General features: G+C 38.0%; 1 protein-coding gene across 1 annotated transcript in view; it reads left to right on the forward strand.

Annotated features, from left to right (window-relative positions):
- LOC124259364 (protein mono-ADP-ribosyltransferase PARP14-like) overlaps positions 1-8,167 on the forward strand; it is a 31,370-nt gene extending 23,203 nt beyond the window's left edge. The window contains 3 exon segments of the mRNA XM_046693494.1: positions 7,574-7,639; positions 7,642-7,853; positions 7,937-8,167. Of these exon segments, the coding sequence (XP_046549450.1) occupies positions 7,574-7,639; positions 7,642-7,853; positions 7,937-7,951 (293 nt within the window). The 3' untranslated portion in view covers positions 7,952-8,167.
- The last annotated feature ends 13,687 nt before the right edge of the window (positions 8,168-21,854 follow it).

The raw sequence follows: 21,854 nt of genomic DNA on the forward strand, positions 1-21,854 counted from the left end.
CAACTTATCTGACTGAGTTTAGTTTTACGCCGCTTTTAGCAATATTCCAGCAATATCACGACGGGGACACCAGAAATGGGCTTCACACATTGTGCCCATGTGGGGAATCGAACCCGGTCTTCGGCGTGGACGAGCCAACGCTTTAACCACTAGGCTACCCCACCGCCCCCAACTTATCGCACCTGCCATATCTACTCAAACAGCAGAACCACTTCCTAGTACTTCCCTGAATCCAATCAGAGACATCCTCTGATCACGAACCATCCTCACAGTCAACAGAAAGGTCTCAACAAATTGCTAAAACCAAAGGTAAAAGCCAGATTCCTTAAAAAGCTAAGTGGCAGAGCTCCAAAGGGGTCAGAAAATAGAATTAACTTGTACACCAAATATGGATCACTTGAGGACATGGACGTGTCCGAAAACGTCCGCCGCCTCTAGGGCACACAGCTTGTCGCCCTCGAAAACGGTGCGGGTAGATCCCCATTAATCCGCCTAAGAGATAGGTCTATCTAAACATATCGTGCAGTGGAACTGTAGAGTGACTACGGACAAATTTGAATGAAATACAGCTATTAATCCAGGATTTAACACCATCAGCATTCTGTCTGCAAGAGACGTATCTGAAACAGACAGATAATTTTAACTTACGTCAGTTTGTACCCGTATCATTATTTTTCCCCTCCAGTTGATAGAGCCACGGGAGGTTCTACTATCCTTATACGACAGGATGTTATTCACAGCCCTGTTACACTTAACACTGATCGCAAAGCTGTTGCAGTTCGACTTACTCTGGGTGTAGCATTTACGTTATGCTCTCTGTATATTCCGCCTTCATCGAACCTTCTTCAACTGACTGATCTTCAATCACTCTATGATCAACTCCCAAAGCCATGTGTTATTATGGGTGACCTAAACGGTCACAACTCCACTCTGGGGCAGTAATTTAATCTAATACTAAAGGCAAAATAATTGAAGATTTCATTTCCAATAATGACCTGTGCATATTTAATGATGATTCAAGCACCTATCTGCATCCTGCAACTGGCACTTATCTTATTCTTCTCTGGATTTGTCTCTTGCAGATTCTAACCTCCTGAATGAATTTGATTGGTCTGTTCATAATGACCTTTGTGGAAGTGACCACTTCCCAACTATCCTTTCTGAAATAACTCCATCTGATTCCCCATCGTATAGAAGATGGAACTTTTCGAAGGCTAACTGGTCTCTTATATCAAACTATATGTAAAATTCGAAACTGCGACCTGAATGTTTCAGTGATATAACAATAATTTAATAACGGGCAAATCTAAAATTGCAGATAAAATTGGCGAAACTCTTGCCCAAAAATTCATCATCGGCAAATTATGTCCCTGAGTTTCAGAGATATCAGAAGCAACAGGAAAAGACAAAACTTAATTTCAAATCACATAACGGTGAAGATTATAATGAAGTGTTTTCATTACATGAGCTACATACTGCTCTTGAGCAACCTCATGACACTGCAGCGGGTGATGACAATATACATTACCAGCTACTGAAACACTTCTACCTGAACCATGTCTGATTACACTTTTAGATATATTTGATCAAACATGGACGTCTGGAGAATTTCCTCTTTCGTGGCGTAATGCCATTGTAGTCCCAATACCAAAACCTGGCAGGGATCATACAGATCCGTCGAATTACAGACCGATATCTCTCACTAGCTGTGTCTGTAAAACCATGGAACGTATGGTGAATAATAGATTAACTTGGTATCTTGAAACCAATGACCTTATAACCAATATTCAACGTGGCTTCAGGAAAAATCGGAGTACCATTGATCATTTGGTACGTTTAGAATCCTTTGTTAAAAATGCTATGGTAAATAAACAACATGCTGTATCAATTTTCTTGGATCTTGAGAAAGCTTATGATACGACCTGGAAGCATGGCATTTTGAAGGATTTACATGCTTTTGGTTTGAGAGGCTGTTTGCCTCTTTTATATCACGGTTTTGAAAAGAAAGGCAATTTCAAGTCCGAGTGGGTTCAACCCTGTCTGATCATTTTAATCAGGATCAGGGTGTCCCACAAGGCAGTATTTTGTCTGTCACACTGTTTAGCATCAAGATCAATAGTTTGTCCAAGGTTTTAAAATGATTCAATTGATGGATCATTATTTATGGATGATTTCAATATTTCTTGTCGTGGTAAAATATATGCATACTATTGAACGGCAACTGCAGTTATGTTTAAACAAAATAAATAAATGGTGTCTTGAAAACGGCTTTAAATTTTCTAAATCAAAAACTAATTGTATCCATTTTTGTAGAAAATATAAGCCTCATAAGGACCCAGAACTATCTTTAAATGGCACTCCTATCAAAGTTGTAAAGAGTCCAAATTCTTGGGCCTAATTTTCGATTCCCATTTAACATTCCTGCCACATATTAAATCCCTTAAAGCTAAATGCCTGAAAGCACTTTTCGGATTTGTTAAAGGTTGTCTCCAATTCAAAGTGGGAGGGATCAAACTACCCTCCTTCACTTATATAGATCATTGGTCCGCTTGAAACTTGATTATGGCTCCATCGTATATGGTGAAGCCTGCAAAAGTGTTCATTCTGTCCATCACCAAGGCCTGAGACTTTGTCTTGGGTCCTTTAAGAACTTCTCTCTTGTTGACAGTCTTTACGTCGAGGCAGATGAACCTTCTCTTAACCAACGCCGTATAAAATTATCTTTACAATATATTACAAAATTATATTCTAACGAGTCTAATCCTGCATTTCACTGTGTCTTTAATCCTCTTTATGAGGATTTGTATAACAAAAACCTTTTCTTGTTCCTCCTCTTGGGCACAGAATTAAGCCATTAATTTCTGCTGCCGGCATTGAGCTGGAAAATATAGCTCCTTCCCGTCTTCTTTCTTCTCCTCCTTGGCAACTGGTGAGGCCTGAAATTGACCTAACTCTGACAAAGTTTAAGAAATCTGAAACTAATGAATTGCAATACAAACAAGAATATAATCAATTAAAAAAATAAATATAATACATACAAATCCTTATTTACAGATGGGTCCAAGGATGGTGGCGCGGTGGCATGTGCCATTGTCATTGGGTCCAGAACAATATCTTCGACTACCAAACAACAGCTCTATTTTTCACAGCAGAGGCTAAGGGCCATATTAACAGCTCTTCAATACATTAATAAACACCGTAAATATAAAGATTACATTATATTTTCCGATTCTCTTTCGTCGTCTCTTCCAGGCTATTAAAAATATTTCTTGTAAACATCCACTTTTATTAGAAATTATTGAATTGTATAATGAGCTTGCTACTGGCCAATGCGACATCGTCTTTGTTGGTTACCCAGCCACGTTGGTATTTCTGGGAATACAATGGCCGATCTTGCTGCAAAGGCAGCACTCAACAAATCTGTGACACCACTTCTATTTCATACTCTGATTACAAAGCTAGCATTAGAACTTACATCCGTGATCTGATGCAGAAGAAGTGGGACACCCAAGTAGGGTATCAATAAATTACATGAAATAAAACCCTATATCGGTTACACGTATTTGGGTTGTCAGTCCAGATTTGAAGAGGTCATCATGCGACGATGTCGTATTGGCCCACACTAGATACACTCATGCATACCTATTGAAAGGTGAGGATCCTCCGTTTTGTATCCCTTGTGATGAGAGAACCACGGTCAAGCATGTCCTGTTTGACTGTGTTGAATTCTCCATCATAAGGGATAAATACTTCAATGTGAAATAAGTTAAAGATCTTTTAACACTGTTAATTTTCATTTAATTATTGGCTTTTTAACCCTTTGTGCGATGTTGCCGAAAAATGGCATCTAAATATGTTTGGGGTCAAATATGACCCCCAGGTTGTTATCTCCATATTTGGGTTAGCAAAAAGCAATATGTTCAAAATGGCTTCGTGTGTGGGCAGCGTTCAAGCTTCGAATTGCTAAAGGAGGAGGCTAATGCCAGTGGCTCATTTCAATGTTGCCGGCTTCTAACACATATTTTGCTTCATCAGTGGCACCTCCAGGAAGGAGGTGTACAAGTATATGTATGGGCAACTAGTGGTATGTATGACACCACGTTTTACAATTCAGTTATAAAATCTGGAAGGGTCGTGGGGCTGCTGATCCTGCCCTTACTAACAATAACATTCTGTATATTGGCAGAATACTGAAAATAAAATAAATGGTGTTATTATTTATAACGTTCTAGTGAATGTAATATTGTTTACACACTTCTGGCCATGCAAAGCGAGCTTCAGTTAGTCGGCTTTGATCACATTCGGTGCAAACAAATCTGACCATGCCATGATTTGGTACTGAGGTTTTCCACCTTTGACAAACCGAACATGTTGGTTCGCTTTGTCATTGCAATTTTGACATCAATGTGGCGTGGGCAGATGTGACAACGCTGCCTCTTTGGTGGGGGCTCTAGTGAGAGGGCGAGCTTTACTTGCTGCAGTTCTACTGCTCTTGGATTCCACATTGGCGAAGTCCAGTCTTAGTGAGCGTCGAGCAGCAATGTTACTGTCAAAGCGCCGCTTTATCTGGTCATAAGCTGAGTTCTTCGCCCAGTTGTTGTAGAAACGAACGACGTCTACTGTTTCGTGTAGAAAACCAGTCTGGCTTCTTCATTATCCAAATGATGTATGCCGCCACACTGGCAACATCCAACATGTTCATCAGATAAACCATGGGCCACCGTTTGTCGCGTTTTTGGTCATATACTCTTGTGAACAAAGTTGATCCAACCGAGTCAACGCTGCCTTTGGTTTCATTATATTGCATAATGATTTCAGGTTTGTTGTGGTGGTTCTCAGGAACAACGTCTCCAGTGCTATTCATTGTGGACACAAGAGTAAGACAGACTTGTTCTTCTTGGGTACCTATGACAGAAGTGTTGATGTCTCCCGGAATCCAAAAAATAGATGATTCGACTTGTCGTGCTCTGTTGGGCAAGAAGTCTTGGGGCACAAACTTCCGGTTCTTCCTCACTGTTCCTTGCGGAGGGTAAGGCTACCTTCCCAAGATCACTGGCAAAGTCGAGTGATGTAAAGAAGTTGTCTGGGTTGTGATGTTTCCGCCCTGACCCTTTATATTTGACGAGATAGATCCTTGACAACAGTTCCTCACCTAGGCGAATCTGAACCTGTCCATTAACTTTACCAAATAAGGATAGCATTGCAGAGGATAAAATGTCTCAGCATCTACTAACCAGAAAAACCTGAGAGTCCGTATTTGTCTGGTTTCGATGGCATGTACCGCTTGAAGCAGCAACGACCTCTGAAGGGAAAAAAGCTGCTCGTCGACTGTGAGAAAAGGCCAGGTGAATAGAACCTCTTTAATTTCTTGTGTTGAATGAGTCAAACAACACTCTAATAGGGGCTAACTTGTCCGTCTGTTGACGTATTTCTTTGTCCCTTTATCGCCGAACCGGAGATACGTCATCAGGATTTGGAAACGTTCCCGTGACATCGCAGCCCGCAAAAAGAGACGTACCATGTTTGGGATTCCATAGTACCTCAGTACTGAGGTTGTTACCATGTGTTACTCCACAAGTGATCAGTACTCCAAGTAGACCAATGATTTCCACACTGTCCGTGTTCACCCATTCCTTACCTGATTGTTTACATACAGCATTTGCATACATGTTTCTGTTGTCTACAAATATACTGATGATGTCCTGTGCAAAATATAGCTTTAATACAGCGGAGATTGTTTTCACACTATCAGGGACATTTGTAATTTTGGGATCCGCTTTGTCTAATAATATTCCTGGGTGGTGTTTTTCGCAGCAGTAAATGGCTTTTTTCTTCCAGATAGTGCCATCCCTAGCAGCAAAGAATCATTTTCGTTCAGTTGAACTTGGTCTGATTCAGACTCTGAATCTGAACTTGAACATTCGCCTGAAGAGCAAGAAGTCGGTTGATAGTCATCATCTTCAGATTCCTCACTTTCTTTAGACTCACTGATCTGAATCTCTCTTCATCATCTAAAAATGTTTCGTTCTCGACGATTCATACTTGTTCAGTGCTGTAGTGAAGGTTGCAAGCTTCAACAACCATGTGCTTACTATTCCAGGAATTGAGAGTTATTCCCCTAAGTTTAGAGTGGGAAATGCGAACAGCGGTTACACTGGGGTCACTGATGACCCCAAACATATTTAGTGTAATATAATGAATATTTAGAGGGTGTGTGCAATAAAACAAATTCATATCATTATCGTATGTATATATCTATGCATTTTGGCAGAAATATTTTCAGAAATGTGTGATTGAGGAATACCAAAAATATCAGAGAAAATATTTTTAATTTGTTAATTATTTTAATGACTATTGAGCCCTGGGGTCATTTTTTTACCCCAAACATCGTACAAGGATTAAAAAGAAATTGATTTAATGAATGAATTTTGAATAATATGTTCTGTACATATATGTCTTTTAATTATTGGTAGATTTGATTAGTAACTTAGATTGTTAGTGGCAGTGCCCTCAAAGGGGTTGAAGTAGCGTAAAATTATTGTCCAACTGAGAAGGTACGTAAGTCCCAAAACATTCAAAGTAAATTTAAACCTACTACTCTTTTAATCGTAGAATATATGTTCGTTTAATTTATGGCTAGATTATCTAACATTGCTAATAGCTGAGGGGATGGTGTAAATCCAGCTAGGGTCCATGCAGGAAGCAAATGTACTGTAAGTCCCCATGGTCCCTAGTATGGTGATCTACCTTCAGTTGTTGGCAATTACTGGCCGATTTTTACATTGTATTGTCTAAAAATAGTTTTTTACTTTTAAAGTTATATGCTAGCTAGTTTTAACTCATTTTGTGATAATCTAGTGGTTTTACTGCCCTTCGTTGACAGGGTTTTATATATTATATGTATGTATTATAAATTTAGAACTAGTTTTAGTCACGATATGGCTGAAATATTGCCGATGTGACTTTAAATTTTAACTCACTCACTCACTCACTCACTGTACGTACACCAGTCTGGTTGCTGACAAAAGCTGTGCAGTTTTAAAAGCAGTTGCCAAAGTATTATTCATTCTGGTTCTGCACATTAATTTTATGCATTTAAAACTTACATTGCTTCCTGTGCCATACTGAACAACACTCATAGTGTGATGGGGTATGCATCGGGGTGTGATGCAAGGGGTCACTGTACATCGGGTTACTGCCCTAACGGTATTCTCACAATTTCTTAGCATTCATTCTGTATTGCCTCATTGTATCCAGTTGCTGTAGGACTGCAGTTGTGTAGTATATAAGACGAACCAGACCTTTCTACATTGTCTACAATGCTTCATGTTGTCTGTATGGGCATAATGTAAGCACATATCATGACATGAAAGCATAGACACTTTCTAAACTGCCTTTGACTTTAGTTTTGGTACACCAGTCCATTTATGGTAAGTTTATGGTAAGTGCAATGCTACTTTTAAAGTGATCATAAGGTATTAAGTGATCAAAATTTAAGGGATTATAAGTCATAATCAAAGAAATGTGATTCGCAGACATGCAAACGTGGCGTTAATTTATAGTTCATTTTCAGCTGTTGCCTATGGCAACGGGGTCTACTTTGCCGTCGACGTCAACTACTCAACACAGGACAAATACTCGCGCCCGACCCTCTCGGCAACAAGTATGTATACCTTGTGGACGTTTTGACAGGGACGTACACTCTGGGCAAGTCTGGGATGAGGGTTCCTCCTCCGTTAGATCCGGCCACTCCAGCAGTTCTCTATGATTCTGTTGTGGAAAACACCCAACAACCAGGAATGTTTGTCATTTTTAATGACACACAAGCATATCCAAAGTACCTAATCACATATAATTGAAAACGGTACAGACATGTAAGTGCTCCTTCAAAAGTAGCTTGCATTCGTCTAGCGAGAGAACTTGCATTCAGTTTTGGAAGTCAGGTTCGTGAAAATAATAGAGAACAAAGTTCAACTATTATTTGACATTGTTTTCGGATTTTATGTGTATTCTGAAATGTTTGAAGTATTTGAATGTGTAACATGTTCCCCTCATCACAAAAAACTAGGCAATCCAGTGCAAGCAATACACCTATATATGCATGGTTTTCTGTTATGTTGTAGCAATGAAATATGCTAGAAGTATTACACAGAGTAGTATGATCGAAGACATGTTTGGTATACCTGATTTTTTCAGTAATGTGGAAATGTACAAGAATGCATGCCATCTCAGGCAGGTTTTAGACATGGATATACGACTACTGACAATATGTTTATATTACAAAGTATTATACAGAGATACCCTCAACATCAAAGGTGGTAAACTCTATACACTTTTCGTTGATTTCTGAAAAAGCATTTGATTCAGTTGATAGACAAAAGCTATGGTCTATTTTTAATACCCATGGTCTAAGTCCTAAAATGAAAAAATGATTCATAATATGTATGAAAATGTTAAAGCTTGTGTTAAGAATAACAATGAATTCTCAGATTCGTTTGAACTACAAATCGGGGGTAAAGACAAGGCTGTATACTTAGCCCATTTTCATTCTCATTTTTCATAAATGAATTAGCAACCCAAATTGAAAACAATTGTGAGTATGGAATACAGTTACACCCTGACCTAGTACATATTTTTCTTCTGTTTTTTGCAGACGATATCGTGCTATTCTCAAGCACTGTTGCAGGTTCACAAAGACTTATACAAGAACTTGAGAATTATTGTGACCAGTACAAATTAGCTGTAAATAGAAATAAAACTAAAGTAGTAGTTTTAAAAGGGGACGTTTATCAAAAACGAGAAATGGTTGTATAAAGGTAAAGAATTAGAATGCACCAGTTCGTACAAATATTTGGGAATGTTCTTAGTAATTGTTTATCTTGGACAACACATGTTAATTACGCTTGTTTGCAAGCACAAAAGGTCATGATAGGTATCTTTAAACAACTAAATGTACTTGGTGACATAAATATAAGTTCATACTTTAAAATATTTGATGCCAAAATTAAGCTAAATTTTATTGTATGGAGCCAAAATATGGGGTTTGAATTATTACAGTGATATTGAAAGAGTTCAATTGATAGCATGTTAAAGATTTCTTGGTGTTAAATCCAATACGATGAATGCAATGGTGTATGGAGAATGTGGTAAATACCCGATGCACTTATTTACAAATATCAGAGTTATAAAAATACTGGTTAAAATTACTGAAGATGCCTTCTTATAGGCTACCAAAGAAATGTTACAATATGATGATGCTATTTGATAAAAATGGACACACAAATTGGGTTTCTGCTGTTAGACATTTTCTATTCTCGAAAGGGTTTGGTTTTGTATGGAACGATCAGTATGTTGATTCTGAGGGTAAGTTTATTTTAGAACTAACAACACAAAGATTAAAAGATATGTATTTGCAAGAATGGTTTGAAAAGATATCACTTTCCAGTAAATGTCTGTATTATAAGATGTTCAAATGTACTTTTGACTCCGAAACTTATCTTTCATATCTAAACGTAAAAAGTATAGGATAGCGTTAAAGCAGATTGAGATGTTCTTCACATGATTTATCTATCGAAAGTGGAAGATTTAAAAATGTCAAAAAGAAAATAGAACTTGCAAACTATGTGATCTTAACCAAATAGAAGATGAATATCATTTCTTTTAATTTGCCCTGCTTATAATTCCATCAGAAAGTTGTATATTAAGAAATATTATTGTGCCCATCCAAACCTTTATAAATTCTGGGCATTGTTGAATAACAAAAAACCATTCTATACTTCAAAACTTGTCCATGTTTGCTTACTATGCCATGTTGTTTAGGACAGAATATATCTCAGAACACAATGTAACCTAAAGTTGATTATTTTCCCTTCTTCATGTATATTATCCGTGCGTGTAAATATTGATTTATAAATGCATTGTACTACAGGCCTGTGGCCTTTCAGTACCGGAAACAAATATATATAGAGAGCATGGAATCACAATTATAAAATTACGAATAACTTCCAACGGCCTGACACTACCATGCAGTGGATTTTTACTACTCGTTAAGTTGTAAAGTTAGGTAAACATTGCAGTAGATATGGAAACAAATGAAGAGTTAATTGGTAGAGCATTGTGAACTTGGCTAAGGGGGTCAGAAAACCTGACGATCTTGTGATCAAACTTGCATTGTGAGAGATGACGTAAAACTACCTTCATACAACAATGCAATTAACAAAAAGGAAATTTGCTGACTCTTACATGTTTGCCAATATTATCATATTTCGAAGCCCTGTAAAAAGTGGTGGTACTTGTGAGCCATAAGCAATATTCCTGCAATATTGGGGTTGGGGACTCACGAAATCGAACCCGGGCTTTCGGCGAAACGAGTGAAAGCTGTAACTACTGACCTACCCATAATCTGTATAGGCTTCATCCTCTAATTTCACAGAATCATAGCATTGGTCATTGCTTAAGTGTACGATTGTATGTCACGGTGTTTGGCGACATTGGTAATCATTTCAGTTTTTACCCTGACGGTCTTCCATGCGAATATATTTGCGTGTATTGGTATGACATAAGTATGACACATGTATTGTCATGTACTTCCATTTGTTGTAAATATGATTCTGAGAACAATAGTCCCAGACGAATGTTTTATGATAGTATTGGTTTGTATAAATTTCGTTATCACGATATGGGAAATATTGCCGATGTGACGTTAATTCTGTGTGTACTCACTAATTTCGTACATGTACGTTGATTGGATGATTACTCAGGTCAGTATTCTTGGGTCGAGTTAGTGAGGTCATTATTAGCTGATATAACGTTCATAGGACCAACTGTGTTTAAAAACAGAAACTTGCTATGCTTGTCCAACGAATTATGGCGCCAGAGTTTCACCCTATTTTCAATATGGACGTTAGGGCAAGTACATTGAAAACAACGCTTTATGACAATTATTTCGTTGTTTTCCTAGATGTTGTTTTTTGTCAGGTATATGTTTTCCTTTACATTGTTTAGCGTATCAACATATTTACTTCTTGTATCTTATATCGGGAATTTGCCTGACTTTTCACTTAAATGTTAATTTTATTCTTAATTCGTGTTATGTGCGCTTCTTTTTATGAAGGTTTTAAGCATGAAATACTTAACAATTACAATGTTAAGTGTATAATAACAACACAGCTTTTAATAATTTGAATTATAAGTATAATATATTGTCAATTTCAAATGTCTTTTTTCGAATACTGTAGCGCCCTCCGGCCTATAGTACTAATACAGATCATAATAATGGCATAAAATCACAATGTTTACCAACGTATTTATTTGTACAAAAAGCATGGCGGATATACATCCCCCACGCAAATTATAATAGCTGTATTCTTAGTAAATTAACATTATTAGGATATATATGGTAATATTGCGGAAGATATATTTTCCTTAATTCAGTGTAGTAAGGACACGCTAACAAAAGTAACACTCATCTTCAATTACATAAAACTTTTCTTTTGGAATATATACTGAACCGCAAAAGAAACGCAAGTTTAAAAAGAAATCTCATGAAAGTAAGCGTTCATGTTTATGGAACGTTCATGATGAACTGGCGTAATGATCCCAGATGAGATGATGTCATGCAACTAGACGTCCATACGAAACACTCATACACACCCACAGTGCAGCAAAACCATAATTTTAGGCACGTGCATCTACGATTCTGGATGGAAAGCATGCATTTCACTCTGAGGTATCCTTTATAAAGGTTTGTGTCAACAACAGTTCGAGTATTGACGCTAGGAGGTGTACACGCCACACAAACGATGCCTAGACTAACGACTGAGCAGAGGGGAATGGCCATTGCAAAGTTGCACGGAGGTAGCTCTGCAACCGCTCTAGCTAGACAATTGGGCTGTCATCTTTCCAGCATTACACAACTTGCTCAACATCATCAGAAAACTGGGGTTGCTGCTGACCGTCCCCGTACCAGACGGCCAAGGGTGACACCTCCTGCGCAAGATCGGTTCATTCGGGTCACTCATCTAAGGAACCGAACTCAAGCAGCAACAATAACAGCAGCCTTAGTTCATGGGTCAAGGGGAGCAGTGTCCAGCGATAGGATTAGGCGTCGTCTTCGGCTGCTGGAATCCACTGCCGACGGCCATATGTTGGGCCAATTTTGACAGGTCAACAACGCCAGCGACGTTTACAGCCCTCACACAGCAAGGGTGTCGATGGATTATCTGGCTCAGAACAACATTAATGTTCTTCCATGGCCGTCTCGTTCCCCGGATATGGCTCCCATTGAACATTCTGGGACGAAATTGGACGTAGGATTGCTGCAGGTAGACTTCCACTCACACTTGCACAGGTGGAACAGAGATTGCTGTTTGAGTGGAACAACTTGCCTCATGCATTCTTTCAGACTCAAGTGGACTCAAGTGGAGGCGACATCGCACGGCCTGTGTGCAAGCTCAATGTGGCTATACGCGCTACTAAAGAGACTGTCACTTTTCGCGTTTCTTTTGCTGTTCAGTATAATATCTACCCCTTTCATAAGGTCATTTGATAAAAAACATCCGAATTTGGATAATGAAACGAATAACATTCTGAGATTGAAATCGTGGATATATTACTCTGTATTAAAAGCATAATTAAGATTACTGTAAAAAGTGGATTGGCTCGTCTGTTCTAAATATGAATTCAATGTCTGAATGTACAAATATTTTAATCTTTGGGTTACGGCATTATAAAAAGATCTTGTGCAAGAAATCGTTTGTGTCACAATTACATCACTAAAATAACAATGATAAAGTAAATCTCTAGCATTCAAAATTTAATTTCTCGGTTAGTGTAATGTAAACACATCATGTTGTATTATTTGATAGGAATTCTTGATAGAGGCACGTCCTAGATCTTTACCCTGTACTTGCTTACTTCTAACTGTGCTTCTAGAGAAAGTAGGAAACGACCCCATTCACCATATATTATCACATTTTGGGTATTTCACTACTAAAACTTTTTCCAATTCTTCCAAACAAGAAATCCACCAAACATCTGCCCCATATAGCAGAATGGGTTTAATTTTAGTATCAATATTTTGAAAAGTATTTTGAAATTTATGTTGCCCAATTGTTTTAAGTTCCTGAATATGCCCATACAAATCTGTAAAGCAGCACTATATATTAGTTACTTTCATGAGCTTACATTTTTTTCAGCATTTGTGTGTTTTTAAAATCAAATTCACATTTATTGTACAACATGTTGTTTTACATTCTCGAGCCAGTAAATACTGCACCTTTTATCAGAACCTGCTTAATATTTGGCAAAGCTGTAGGGTGCATGCTGTCTTAACTGGTCAAACTTGTCAAATAAGAGTTCGGTGCTCTTTGTGATCCTTACTCAGAGCACACAAAACACGGTTGACCAACCCAAAACAATCAACAAAGCTGATCAGCTTAATCACTCATAAGTTAACTTAAACATGCCATTATCCAAAAACGAAATCAATAGGCTTTCAAAAAAAAATATAAAAAAATCCAAAAGTTGCTAAGTAACTACCAAGCTTCAAATTCTAAACTAAAAACTCTACCCCGAAAAAATACAAAAATTAAAACTAAACTTTTTAATAAACTAAAAATCCAAACATATTGACAGGGCGATAACCAAATTACAAATACGTCTCACTAAATTCACACTTACATAAAAATTATAGAAAAGGAACACAAAACGGACACTACAACAAAACAAAAACACCCGAACATGTCCAAGTATACAGAATAAACTACAAACAACACAGAATAGTGCTCCAGAGTTCACTGGACACTAACACACTCCTAACAACACAGAATAGTGCTCAAGAGTTCACTGGACACTTAACACACTCCTAACACTACAAACATCACAGAATAGTGCTCCAGAGTTCACTGGACACTAACACGCTCCTAACAACACAGAATAGTGCTCCAGAGTTCACTGGACACTTAACACACTCCTAACACTACAAACATCACAGAATAGTGCTCCAGAGTTCACTGGACACTAACACACTCCTAACACTACAAACATCACAGAATAGTGCTCCAGAGTTCACTGGACACTAACACACTCCTAACAACACAGAATAGTGCTCCAGAGTTCACTGGACACTTAACACACTCCTAACACTACAAACATCACAGAATAGTGCTCCAGAGTTCACTGGACACTAACACGCTCCTAACAACACAGAATAGAGCTCCAGAGTTCACTGGACACTTAACACACTCCTAACACTACAAACATCACAGAATAGTGCTCCAGAGTTCACTGGACACTAACACACTCCTACACTACAACACAGAATAGTGCTCCAGAGTTCACTGGACACTTAACACACTCCTAGCACTACAAACATCACAGAATAGTGCTCCAGAGTTCAGTAAGTTCACACTGTTAAAATAAAAATCAAATACGACACGGAATAATTGCCATTTTAAAAACTTGGCGTGCAAACGTTATTTGAGCAACGATGTTAGATCAAAAAGCTTAACGGTAAGTTCATAGATTAGTGTTAAAAAGATTAGTGTACCGATCGTTTGTATATTTTAGTTAGATATAATGTATGTTTAGTTGCAGTAGTCATGGATGCATAATAGATATTATGTCCAACGTGGACAACATTTACGTCATGAAGTAACCGGATTGTCAATATGTTTCTATTATCTGCATATATATATATATCTGTCATGTTATTTGTCATATTATTTCACTGGAAATATTCCATGTACCAATATTACATATTTTCTATCGTTGTTTAGAATGCAATTTTGCAACGTAAAACTCTTTCTGTAGCTTACTGCACATAGCGCTTTTCGAGGTAGTGTTTTATGTTGTAGTGTAGTCATAAAAATACAGGCATTTTGGCAACAGTCTCTATAACATCTACAACATTTCCAATTACCAGCAATTCTTTTGTAAACACCTTTCCTCATGTTGTATGTAATTCACTTAAACCTTATTTAATGTTAAAATGTTTAATTATTATCTGTAGTGATTCAATGTTGAATAAGTTTCTTTAATTTTACCTGAAGCTGCTCGACGCTCGCTCAGCCGCACTCGCCATGACGACCGTCTTGAGCTCCCAGGTATTGTGACCGAAGATACCATGATAACAGCAAGTTTACTCTCACTGGAATGTTTACTACAGTGTACGAGCAAAGTATAATTCTTTCAACTTAGATTTTAAATTCAAACTAGGAGAAATGTAAGTTTATGAATGTTCTAAATAAGTTATTAAGTGAATGTAAGAATACGTATTATATTTACTATGCTGAATGTGTATTGCATCATGATAATGCCTGGTTTTGTTGTATTCACTATTATGTATTATGACTTCATGACCAAGAAGAACATTTTGAGGTGATTGTTTATGTTCACGTTTAAAATATAATTGGTTCAAAAACACTGAATGAAGTATGACGTCATTATGATTGTCGATAACAGCTACGTTATATGTGCATAATGTTTTATGTGATCGTTGTAGTGATGACATTGAATCATAATGAGTTATAAAACTAATTATATGTCTTAACATTGAATTATGAATTCAAATCTGTAAATCTTAATTCAAAATGCGTTCATTGTCTTCCCTTTTCGTAATTAATAAAGAGCCTGCTTTGCCTGAGACACTCTCTATTTGTTTTCCAAGATCCCGGAGCCATATCACACAACCCTGTTTCAATGCTGGGCGTCGGGGAGCTTTTGATCACCAAATACAATGTATTTTTGTTTTGCTGTTATACTGACAGAAACGTAAGGAAGTACAAATACATACATGAAACACCAACAGGATGTATACAGCCATCTTAAACTTCCTTGACCATAGAGGAAGTGCCTATAAGTTGATATCTTCCATCATAGGCGATAAGGATGTAGATTGATTAAATATTGTCTGAAGGACGGGGAGTCGTCGATTCGAGTTCGGGACAGAGAGAAACGTTTTAGTCAGGAGCTTAGTCGACAGCAAGAGTGGGAAATATAATATCCCGACTCGGGGCTGTTTCACCATGTGAATGAATGAGCGAACGCGTTTACCTGAAGTCTATCCCACTGCACGGCTCCACCATGTAGGAATGAGTCTGGACCAGACAATACAGTGATCAACAGGGTCAGCATGAGCACAGATTTACACAGTTGGGATACGACACTAAGTCAGCGAGCCTAACCACCTTATCGGGTTAGTCGACAAGCATGGTTACTGAAGACCAATATAACCCGGATCTTCACGTGGAGAATGTATATTCGGACTGCAATACAGTGCCGGCCAGAGACTGCCCCAAAAGAAAAAGAAGTATCAATACCCAAAGTATAGAGAGAACTGTCCAACCTGAAACATAGATGACTTGCGCGTGGAGACATAGATATGTTGTACTATATAAACAGAATATCTCACGGAATGAAGTTAGTTTGAAGTAATGTAATATGAGATGCTTGATGGGCATTTACAAGTTGGAAGGTAACATAACAACGTATGGTATGGATTTACAACTTCTTTAATATTTACAACACGACGTTTCTGGGCTACTTCTTGCCCCTTCATGAGGTGAAGGGACAAGAAGTAGCACAGAATATAGCTAAGATACATAGCGTTCACTGACATGACATTAATTATTTAATTCCTAAATTCTAATAAGTCTTATTAGTAAACTGTGTTTTGTAGGCAAATATTCAGGAGTAGTACAGAGACACCCATGGAACTGTGAAGGTGACAGCAATAATCTAATATTATATGAAGCATTGAAAACTCACCAGCAATTCCTTTGAAAACAGCTGTTGAAAAAGCAGTGGTGGTCAGTCAGTCTAGATTGGAAACGAAAATCTCCATACAATCGTTTTAATTGCCTAAAATGTATGAAAATGTGATGTCAACAAGCAACGCGGTATGGAACACGTGTGTTACTATTTTTGGGAGGGATATCCCCTTCGCGTCACAGGTCACGTGATTCAAAATGGCCCCGCTCATATGTGAGCGATCGACTGAGATGTTTGATGGCTTGTAAATATATATTTTTGGATATTTTGATAACGAAAATAGGGCGCACGTGTAGGTATAAGTCCAAAGAAGTAATTCATATAAGTTTTCGTGCGCAAAAATCGTAACGAGTGCGCGAAAGTGCGACAAAGGATTTCTACCATTGCGGCCTATGGAGATGCTGCATGGCGTTCATGTCAGTGAACGCTATGTATCTTAGCTACCCAGAATAGTGATATTGATAAAATAGTTGAATTGCTACAAAGTAACAATGTCATAATGAAATTGTACATAGAACAGAATATGTATTTGTACTTTGTAATATATTTAATATATTTCATATGATAGGTTACATCTCGTGATTAATTGTGGCGACACCAAATAAATTTAATTCAGGAAATGTCAAATATCAGTTTAGATTTGTTTCATGTCTTTATTTCTTGGCGTTTCAATCATGGCGTTGAAGACAATTTTTCCCCAACCACCACCCCAAGCAAATTGATGTTACCTAAATTCTTATGAATTTGAACAGAAGATAAAGAAAGTGTCTTGAAAATGTTTTCAAAGCGTACATAAAATCGCCACAAAGTTCCCACGATGTAATCCGTGTGTCGCTCACTTGTGAGAGATAAAATTATTTACTTAATATTTTCTCGTACTCTCACAACCTTAATATCGCACGGAGTTGTAAAAAAAAATCTTATTAAATGAACATTAGCAATTATATGCTTATTGCCAAGATACGGTTGTGTATGGAGAAAAACAGTCCGGTCTGTCTAGTAAAGTGACGGGGCGTAATATAGGATATATTATCTAGATTAAGCACAACTGTTGATGGTTAATAGACGTGAATTAGGCGTTCGTTTAAACCCCAAACAGGTCAGTATTGCCTAATGCGTCGGACATCAACAATTAGTAGTAAACAAGCCGTACATGACGCGGGGAGTAAACCTACTTTCGTTTTCGTTTTAAGGCAAGGTACATTTACTGGAATGGCGAGCACAAGCAGTCGCTGTTGGTTGTTGTGCTAGTGTTTAAAGTTCCAGCATAGACAAGGGACGTCCTTAAAAGGTGAGACACTCGTGTAATGGCAGTTATATGCACTCAGACTTCATAATGCAAGTTATAAGAGCATCCGCTTCATATGCCCGGTTGTTAATCGTGAACAGGATTTTTCCTATGGCCGTCATATGAGGATCCTATCTGATGGTATCCGCCTATTGTAACTGGTGATACCAGCTGGAGAATCTGTCATTTTGATTACACGTCTTAGGAGTATTGTGTATGTGAAATGATTGAATTCTATTCAGTTCGTTACTTCCTTGTTTATCATTATGTTGATGCATCTGACGGTAAGTCAGTTGAAGATTTGTATTCCATGCAGATAGCATGTGGCTGATAGGTTTACATGTAGCGTTTGTGATTTTGGGTTTAAGTGGATAGGTTTTTGGGTGGACTTTCTCTACTACTATAAACCATCCACCTTTCACTATAAACCGCTATTTATAGACCAAACGTCAACAAGAGTACACTTTTACTTTCGCTTTGGATTCCGGTTATTAACAGTCAATCCCGGGGAGTTGAGCAGTATTTATTAATTAAATAAATACCATCATTGCTAGATGTGGACGTAAATGAATGAGAGAGAGAGAGAGAGAGAGAGAGAGAGAGAGAGAGAGAGAGAGAGAGAGAGAGAGAGAGAGAGAGAGAGAGAGAGAGAGAGAGAGAGAGAGAGAGAGAGAGAGAGAGAGAGAGAGAGAGAGAGAGCTGTGTTTTTCCCCTTCATCATTGGATGTGAATCTCAACTCCTGGGGATCATACAACTCTTGCAGTCACCAAGTTATTGCGGCTTTCTCATCCTTACGAGGTACCCATTCACAGCTGGGTAGACTGGGACACCAGGGCCATAGTTAACTATTCTTTATAGGGGAGACGGGGTGAAGATGTGGGAGGGGTACTATCCATGTCCGAGTCCGCGAAGCATCCGAGGATCTAGGGGGCCCGGGAAATTTATAAATTTAGATGCTCTCAGATGCAATTCTGAAGGTAAAATGACTCTATATATGTAATTTCCAATGTTGTATGAACTATTTCCTTCCTGCTATGTTTTGACCATTTGTTCATGTTTTTTTGTTCAAATTTGTACCATCTGTACTTGATGTCCTGAACTAAACTTTCTAAATATGTTTAGACATATCTGTATATATGCAAAACAACTGTTTTGTTCAGTTTAATTATCAATATACAATAGTTGTATTTTTAAATCAGTTGACAGTCCAGAAATTACACATGAAATTTACATCATATACATATTTTCAGGTTTGTTCAATATTACTCACACACTCAGTTTACTCATTGCAACTTACCAAGATACGTCAGCCAGAAAGATTGTTTCATCTATGATCAACCATGAAATTAACACATTTACTGTTCCAAGGGAATATATAAAATGACTATACACTTTTAGCTGTATTTGAATTTCCTCCAGTCTGTCTTCCTAGAGTAGATAGTGCATGGACTTGGTATCAAAGGTGTGCAGTTAGATGCTCTGTGCTCATTGTTGCACGTGTCCACAGCTTGTGCCTCGAAGAGAGGAGATGGAAAGACCTTAGACAAGCCACGCTGCCGACTGGTATGGTCATGAACACTGTCAGATCAAGTTACCACATGATCATGGGGATAAGGGAATGGTTCATGATATAGCACAGGTTCATTCGGTTCATAGTTCCAAAAGTAAACAAAGTCGATAGTTTATATAATACTATTCAATTTTTCACCAATCAATGTTTGATTGTGTATTTATTGTTTTGTATGTTATTCTCTATTTTGTCTATCCTGTCTGGAGTCTAACGTATCCTGTAGTCGTGTGGATTGAATGCACGCCTTCTTCTAATTATGTCTTTTGTTCGTTAATTGTCGTTAGGTATTGCACAATATTGTCGTTAGGTATTGCACAATATGCCTTCAGTTCATAGGGTTCTGGGTAGTCTGTGTCATTGCCCTGGATTCCATATTTTATTTATTAATGGTATTGTAATCACATGAAATTAGGTGTATCATTCTGGTACCGATCATCTCGCAGATTGGCTGCCCGCAATCTTTGTGGCATTAATTGAGGTGTGGATTTCGGGGCTGCGGTGAGGGTATATCACTCATTCTCAATTCTCAATAACGGGGTGCAAATGCTTCCGCCGCCATACTTCTCTTAGCAAATGTTATTGTCAGTATGGTTGGATAATGGTACCAAACTGCCCAACATACATCGAGCATACACAGTATAATAACCCCCAAAGTATATTTGTTACAGCTCAGGTAATATGTCATTTTGAAATGTTTGTTTCTGTCGCCTGTAGTTTACCTGACTTTGCAGTTAACTTAACGCAGTTTGGTATATAAATACCTGGTTATTAGCGCATTAGGACATTGATATTGGTCCAAATACAACTTGATTATTTTTTCAATACTTTTGTGAGGTATTTGCATCCTGTGTTTTTTAGAGAGATCGATATGACACTCAAAAGAGTGTTATATCAATACTTTGATGTACCAAACATAATCTGTAAAAAAAATCTAGGGGGCAACTGCTATCGCATGGTGACAATCACTGAACTGTCTGGTCCAGACTCGATTTGTTTACAAACAACATCGTACAACTGTAATACAGCTGACACAAATATATACTCATGATATAGTCACAATTGTACAATCGACTCTGCTTTTAGCAAACATTTCGTAAAGATGTGGAAAGGGTTTTGTCGCTTCTATATAAAACTTACCAATACTGGAGCGGGTCACACAACTAGTAGCAGTGTTTGCCCTTAACCCTGAAAAGCTGCAGGCCTTAAGGGCCCAGAACCATACAGAGTTGTGGGGCCTTATCGGAATGTGTAGGCCCTATATTTTAGCTACAATATAGGTAAATTCCAGCAACTTGTTCGAGGTTAAAAGATAATATCTCAGTAATCTAAATTACTTCCTCGAATATGATATTCGTTTCACTTACAGAGAACAACCGCTGATCGAGATAAAAACTAGAAATTACAGAATGATATTTTCTGAAAAATAATACTTTTAGTTATTGGGGATAAAAAAGGACTGCAGAAAACAAAAGCTGTGGGTCCGAGTGTTTTTCAGTCGGCTTCGGGCCTACAACCGACGTTAATCTCGAACGCTGACCAGTAGCGGTTTACTTGCAGGTAATCCTGTGTGCATTAAACCCTTACTGTCGTTAACTCTACACAACCTACTTTATTGTTTACATCACAGTGTCAGTACAAAGTGATATGAGGTAGTATATCTCAACCCAACAGTTGGACAGAACACTTCAACACTATTGATTTGTCACCAGGTGTTGGCGTGCTATCTGTTTTAACAGGGTCAAACAAGAAGCTGTTCCTACACACGACGTTGTGAGTGAGCAGACGCAGTATAGGCCTTTTGTCAAACCCATTGAACTTGTTGAATACAAACACGCATAAACAGCCCTGATAGCGCTGTCTGGTTCACTGAGCGAGGGTTATGTCAGGTGGGCGTGTCTCTGTATGGAAATGTCAACTGAAGGTGATTTAAGTCGACAGAATGTGCAGTAATGGCTCTTCGTAAACACAAGGGGTGTCCTTACACTGCAATATATGTCGTCCTTATTTACATTTATCATTTGACCAAATATACGCGCAAAACAATAACCAGTGTATCTAGACTATCATCAGAAACATTAGAGTTTTACGCCGCTTTTAGCAATATTTCAGTCAGTGAGTTTGATTTTACGCCGCTTTTAAGCAATATCACGACGGGGGGACACCAGAAATGGGTTTTACACGTTGTACCCATGTGAGGACGAGCGAACACGTTAACCACTTGGCAC

The sequence above is a fragment of the Haliotis rubra genome, unplaced genomic scaffold, assembly GCF_003918875.1.
Source record: "Haliotis rubra isolate DU_JTF1 unplaced genomic scaffold, ASM391887v1 Scf118, whole genome shotgun sequence".
Classification (NCBI taxonomy): Eukaryota; Metazoa; Mollusca; class Gastropoda; order Lepetellida; family Haliotidae; genus Haliotis; species Haliotis rubra.